Source organism: Leptonychotes weddellii, unplaced genomic scaffold (genome assembly GCF_054177405.1).
Source record: "Leptonychotes weddellii isolate Sample4059 unplaced genomic scaffold, ASM5417740v2 HiC_scaffold_5233, whole genome shotgun sequence".
NCBI classification, from domain to species: domain Eukaryota; kingdom Metazoa; phylum Chordata; class Mammalia; order Carnivora; family Phocidae; genus Leptonychotes; species Leptonychotes weddellii.
Window position 1 is genome coordinate 4,270 of NW_028019962.1, and position 6,829 is coordinate 11,098.

General features: G+C 42.8%; 1 protein-coding gene across 1 annotated transcript; it reads left to right on the forward strand.

The window, feature by feature from the left end:
• Positions 1-324: 324 nt before the first annotated feature.
• LOC145719564 (regulator of G-protein signaling protein-like) lies at positions 325-3,969 on the forward strand (the record flags this gene model as incomplete). Its single annotated transcript, XM_081811048.1, has 3 exons — positions 325-795; positions 1,765-1,926; positions 2,990-3,969. Coding segments are annotated over exons 1-3 (1,242 nt in total), but the record flags the coding sequence as incomplete, so codon positions are not given.
• Between the last annotated feature and the right edge of the window lie 2,860 nt (positions 3,970-6,829).

The following is a 6,829-nucleotide window of genomic DNA, read 5'->3' on the forward strand; positions in this document are numbered from 1 at the left end:
TATTTGTTGAAAGAATGAATTAATAACATTTCCATCTAGGGCTGAATTGATCATTTGACTCTCAGCTCCACCCTGGGGAAAGTCAAGATTCAGGAGATACCATTGAGTAAAATGTAACAAAACACCCAATATACTCATCTCCTTCCTTCAATATATATATTGGATTGGCAAAATCACTGTCAGGTGGGGATTACAGAAGGCAAGAGGTCTTGGTCAAAGGGTATTTTTAATCTGTGGATTGTACTGTGTTTGTGGGTCCCTCGTATTATGCATGTTACTAGAGGGTCTGTTTCTTTTTTTTTTTTTTTAAAGATTTTATTTATTTATTTGACAGAGAGAGACACAGCAAGAGAGAGGGAACACAAGCAGGGGGAGTGGGGGGAGGGAGAAGCAGGCCTCCCGTGGAGCAGAGAGCCCGATGCGGGGCTCGATCCCAGGACCCTGGGACCATGACCTGAGCCGAAGGCAGACACTTAACGACTGAGCCACCCAGTTGCCCAAGAGGGTCTGTTTTCTACCTTCAAAAGTACCACATACTCATAACCGGCTCATCTAACTGGCCACTATTTTTCCTCACTAACTCTGACTGAATGGGGGTCTAGCTGTGTAAGGCTGAGAGAGGTGCTGGGAAAAGAGCTCATTCTCTCTCTCTCTCTCTCTCCCCCTCGCTCCATGGACTTTTCCTGGCAGCCAAGATGATGAGATGGAGAAAAGCAGACCAGTGGCTACTCCATAAGTGCATTGGTGGGGTCAGAGGGATGTGGCGCTTCTGTACCTACCTCAACAGCAGTACAGGTAGGTTCTTGGAGTTGTTTCTGGAGCCTTTGCAAATTCTTAACAGCTTCCAGGATGTCCCAGAGCACTTATTGACAGTAATGTATGTATATGGGAAATATAATGTTTTATATTTTTGTTTGGGTAAAAGTCTTTGAAAATGGGTCCACAGTGTAGATTAGGGCAAAAGCAATCAGAGTGCCTTTCTTTTATTCATCCATCCATCCATTCATTTAACAGTGTTTGTTGAGCACTGAACAAGAGCCATAAATCCCCACTTAATAAAGCTGCCACAACGGTGGGGAAACAGACAAGGAACAAGTAAATAAACAAATCCCTATAGCACAAGTGTTGGGATGCACTGCTTTCTGTTCTGTTGGGTCCAGTGGTTGATGAGTGTGGGAGGTCAGCAGCCAGCACTAGCTGACACTCCAGTTCAGCAGCGTTAAGTTTCATCTAAGCACAAGCTCTAGTTTAAGGGTAAAATCCTGTATTTCCAGGGAGCAGATAGGGAAGAGCTATACAGACTATCTTTTAGTTTGTCACTCAGACTGCAGCCCTGGCAAAGTTGTGAAACAGGGAATGTAGTCTTTTGCACCTTTGGGCTCCATTATTCTTCTTCTGGCTGTTCCTAGTCCATGATATAGCAAAAGTTCTTTTTTCTTCTCATCTTCATTTTTTTTGGATAAAACTCAAATGTTTCATGATCCATCCTCAGAGTCTAGCAGTTTTCCCTAAAGTGACAGTTTTTCTTACAACAAAAACAGAAGTCACAAAGATCCCTATCCATTAAGTCCCTTTTCCCCATGCCTCCATCTGCCCCTACATTATGGCATTACTAGAGACGATGGCTTAACCTAAAGAAGTGACTAATGGTGATATTGGATGCGACAGAGCAGGCTGATGGTGGGGAGTGGTATCAGCTGCTACACCCAGATGCAACCACTGAAAGGGCAAGGTAGCTTTGTGCTTACCCTTTCTAATCTGTAGGTGAAGAGCTGGTGGATTTCTGGATCCTTGCTGAGAAGATCTTGAGCATAGATGAGATGGACCTGGAAATGAGAGACCACTATCTGTCCCTCCTCCTTGTGCTGAAGGCTACCCATCTACAGGAGGGCTCAAGAGTGGTAACTCTCTGCAACATGAACATCAGTAAGAATGATAAAGCATATCTGAACTGAAATTACTGGGGATGTAACAAAGAAATCAATTCAGCATCTGATAACAGTCTCTCATTTTGCAGACTGCTACCCTCTCCATTTTCTATGTATCAGGGATGCCACTGGGAACCCTTAACAGGGAAGTGTTGCAAGAGACCAGTTATCCTTAAACTTCTTCCTGAGATATTACTCACCAGTAAAGGTTGGCTGGAAGGAGTGAGGAGGAATTGGGACAGGGTAACTAAACAGCTCCTGCATCTTCTGAGACTGCATGGCTTGTCTTTTTTTAAACTGAGATTCCCTAGAGCAAACTACGGCTCACAGGCCAAACACAGTTCATGTAGCCTATGAGCTAAGAATGTATTTATATTTTTCAAGGGTTAAGGAAGACAACTGTGCAGCAGAGCCTGCATATGGCTCTCAAAGGCTAATATAGTCACTATTTGGCTTTTTACAGGTTTGCCAGCCTCTTCTCTAGAATATCAGATTCATCTAAATTTATTTATTTCTTTATTTGTTTGTTTAGTTATTTATTTATTAATTAAGTAAAGAGACATTCCTAACCCAAATATAAATGTCTTCCAGAATATTTGCTGTTTGGGATTAGTCGCATTCCTCTATTCATAGAGATAATTGAGAATTTATGACATTAAAATCAGGGCTAGTAATGACTCCTTCAAATTATCCAATCTAAACCCCTTCCTACAGGCAGATCTGACTCAGAAATCCCATTCTTAAACATATTTCCTTGTGCCTTTTGCTTTTCTCTACAATAACATCCAGTTGTCTAAAAAAATAATTCAAGGAATCCCATAAACTGGCTTATTTCTATGGGGAAGAAGGAAGGTAATCAGAGAAAGGGGTCACCGTTCCCTGAGAAAACCCTAAAAATGTGTTTATTATATATTTGTCCTGTCCACACCCCAGGGTTGCATGAAGAACAAATGAAATGCTATACACAATGACATTTGGAAAAATTCAAAAAAACACTCCCAACATCATTATCATCACCATCACTACATCATTTTCATCTTTCATGTCTCTTTTGTTTCCAGAGTCCCTCCTGAACCTCTCCATCTGGCATCCCAACCAGTCAACCACCAGGAGGGAGATCCTGAGCCACATGCAGAAAGTGGCTCTGTTCAAAATTCAGAGCTATTGGCTCCCCAACTTTTACACCCATGCCAGGACAGTTATGGCCAAGGAGGAATCATGCCAAGGTCTGATGCAGGAATATGAGACTCGCCTGTGCACCATTTGCTGTACTCACATAGGAGGACTCCCTCTAAACATGAGCATCAAGAAGTGCCACCACGCCCAGAAGCAGTACTCCAGCAGGAAGACCAAGAGGAGGATGTGGCAATTGGTAGACCATGGCTCTACTCTGGAAATGGATACCAAGCCAGACATCAACATTATGCCCTGCCAGGAGTTGTGTTCTCCAGAGAAGGCCACATACAAATACAAATATATGCAAATGTCTTCCCCAAAAGTGACTTCTTCAAAAGAGAGAATAATCAGTTCCCTGGAAAAGGATATTTTCTGTGCCAGGAAGTCCAACATGAAGAAGAAAGCCAAGAGCCACCTCCACGTGGAGGGCCTCTTTGAGACAACGTTCTCTACACGCCTGAGGACTGTCACCCCCATCATCAATCACTCCGGCCAGATGACAGTCAAGAAGGCCATCAAGCAAAGCATCTCCTTAGGATACACCCACTGGGCCTTGTGTGCTGATGCCTGTGCAGGGAGTCCCTTCCGGGACCACCTGAAAAAGCAGAATTTGAAAGTGGAGATCCAACTCTTGGACCTCTGGCAGGACCTGCACCATTTTCTCAGTGTCCTGATGAGTAACAGGAAGACTGGGAATGCCACCTTTCGGCACATGCTGGGCAACCGAATTTGTGAGCTCTACCTGAATGAACAGATTGGTCCATGCCTACCGCTTAAATTGCAAACCATTGAAGGCCTGAAGGAGATGCTGCCTTCTGGGGATATAAACCCCTGGATTCCCAGAGCCCAGAGGGAGATCTGCAAGGTAGGCCATGCCTCACAGAAGTGGGTTAGTACCTGGAAGATTAGATCAAGACTGACCAAAAATCTTATATGGTCATCTAGACTGGTTAAGTTAATGATATAATTACCTACATAATTCTTCACATATTGAAGACTTGGTTGATCTCTTAGGAAAAAGCTATACAAATTTCCAAGAAACAGCCAAAATCCAAAGTAGAATGGAAGTGGGCGAGTGGTCAACATCCAATTTTATTTCTTCTTTAATTTCCCCTTATATGGAATCTCCCAAAACCAGGAACCTCAGAGTGTTCTACTGAGGGAAATTCTAAGAATTCCATTCCAAACATTATGTATTGAAATGCAGGGTAAACTAGACTAACCATTAAGGAAATGGCCAATTGGTAGGAGTTTATTCTTATCCCAAAACATTAGATAAAAACTATGCAACTATCCTGAAGACTCATAGGAGATGAGGTCCATAGCCTGAATATTGTAGGGTCAAGATCTTGGCAGAAAACAAATGGCAGAATCGAGTTGGGTAGCAGATGAAAGCCTGGTACAGGGGACTGCTTACAAAGAAAAGGGCATGAGGGTAGGGAAACCACAGGAGATAGTGCAATACCTCAGGGCCAGTAAGGGTGGGTCACTTCTCTCCCTCCGAGGACTGAAGAATTGAGGAGAGGGAGTAATTACCAGAATCAGGAGAGAAAGAGGTGCATGGGGTGGGACACTTGGCAGGAACTCTGTCAATAGAAGTGTATAGCCAGTCCTCTGTGATCTGGCCAGAAGGGATCAAGGGGAATAGCTAATCCCAAGCTCACTCTCCTCCTGCTTTCCCATCTCCTGCTAGGACTCCTAACTAGATCAATACAACGTGAGGTCAAGGGAGCCTGTTGATGTGGTCCATACAGGTTAATTTCCCAAGGCACAAGCAGAGTGAAGAAGGATAGAGAGTAGATCTGGAAGGGCAGGTGGATATAAACAACTTATTTAGTGCATTAAGATGTATTTGCCTTATAAAGCATGTGTAAACATATTACCTCTTTTAGGCTTCTTAGAACCTCAGAGACGGACAGGGTAGTACTACTGCCACTGTTGTACAATTGAGGTGAATGAGACTCCTAGAGGGTAAGTGGATTAGCCCCAAAGGCACAGAGCAGGCTAGTGGAGAAACCAGGATCAGAACCCAGGAGGTCTTGGCTCTAATAAAAGCACAATCTCCAGTACATCTTAGTTATCAACAGTTACACACTGAGTAGATCAGTCCAGTGGATGCACAGCCATAGCTCTCCTTTGCACAGTTCTTTAGTGGAAGGCCAGAGGCCCCGCTTTTCTTTGTGGAGGTATTTGGAGCTAGAGGCTTAGACTGGGGCTGTGCTTTTTGGATCAGCAGATACACACAGCAAAGCCCCCTGCCTGGACCTTGGTCTTCAGTGATATTGATGGTATATATGGTATTTGTATATAGGTAAGACTAGCCTATCACAGTTTCTCAGGTTAAAAATCTTGATATCATCCATGACTTGCCTTTCTGTCTCACACCCATGTATAGTCTATTGGTGAATCCTGTTGGCTCCACCTTAAAAATATATCGAGAATCTGGCATGCCTCCCCTTCCCTGTTACAACCACTCTTGTCCAAGACCCATTCAGTGCCACCTGGATTACTGCAGTGGCCTCCTAACTGATGCCTGTGGATTTGTCCTTGGAGATGACAAGCAGGCTCATTTCCACACTGGCCATGGTGATTCTGCAAAAACATAAATTGCGTAATTTAACTGAAAATAAGTAAAAGGAAGTGAGTGGGGACCTTGAAAACAGATGGCCTTCTGTCTTCAGTAAAATACAAAGTCCTTGCCAAAACTGACAAGGCCTACATAATTTCTCCTCTACCTCCCCTCTTTGGCTTCATCTTCCACTGCCTCTGGGCACATCACTCCAGCCATGCTAGGCATACTGCCTACTCAGTGGCAGTGCTCCGACTGTGTATAAAGTGCAGATGCTCACACAGCTGTGCCCCTCACTCCTTCAGCTGTTTGCTCAAGTCATCTCAGTGAGGCCTTCCTTAGCCACTTCATATAAAATTTCATCCCATCCCCACTTTATTTTTCTACTTAGCATTTATCATTATTCAGATCCAACCATCCATTCTTACATACATATGTACATACATACATAAACTCTGTGTGAGTGTGTGTATAATACATGTATAATCCTTACAATGTACATGTATGCGTATGTGCATACATCTATTATATACACATATACTTGTATTATTTTTCAGATAGATGCATAATATGTATATATGTTTAACTTATTTTGCTTATTTCTCTCTATGAGGGCTGGGATTTTCATCTGTTTTGTCAGTACCGTCTCCCCAGCATTTAGAACACTACCTTAGGGTATAGTATTCAGTGCTTGATAGTGCTGATAGACATTCATGCTCAATAGATATCTATTGAACTAATCAATCCCAGTTAGCAGTGGTCCCTCTTTTGGCCTTGCCCAGGGCTATCTTTTCTGTTTGGAGACAACTAGATTCTGTGAGAATTCTGATTTTCATCCATCTCTTCAATCATCCTCCAATTATCCAATCAACCTTTGCGAATTGCCTATAGCATGCCCACTGATATGTCCATTTCCTAACTTCCAACTCACCAATGTGAAAACAGTCTATGAGCAGTAGGGGAAAAAGTTTTTAAAGTTCTGGCTGTGTCACTGTTGGGCTATGTGGTCTTGAACAAACCCAAAGTCTAAATTCTTGAATTTCCCTAGGTCTCTTTTTTTTTTTTTCACTATTTTTTCTTTTATTCTTATGTTAATCCCCATACATTACATCATTAGTTTTAGATGAAGTGTTCCATGATTCATTGTTTGTGCATA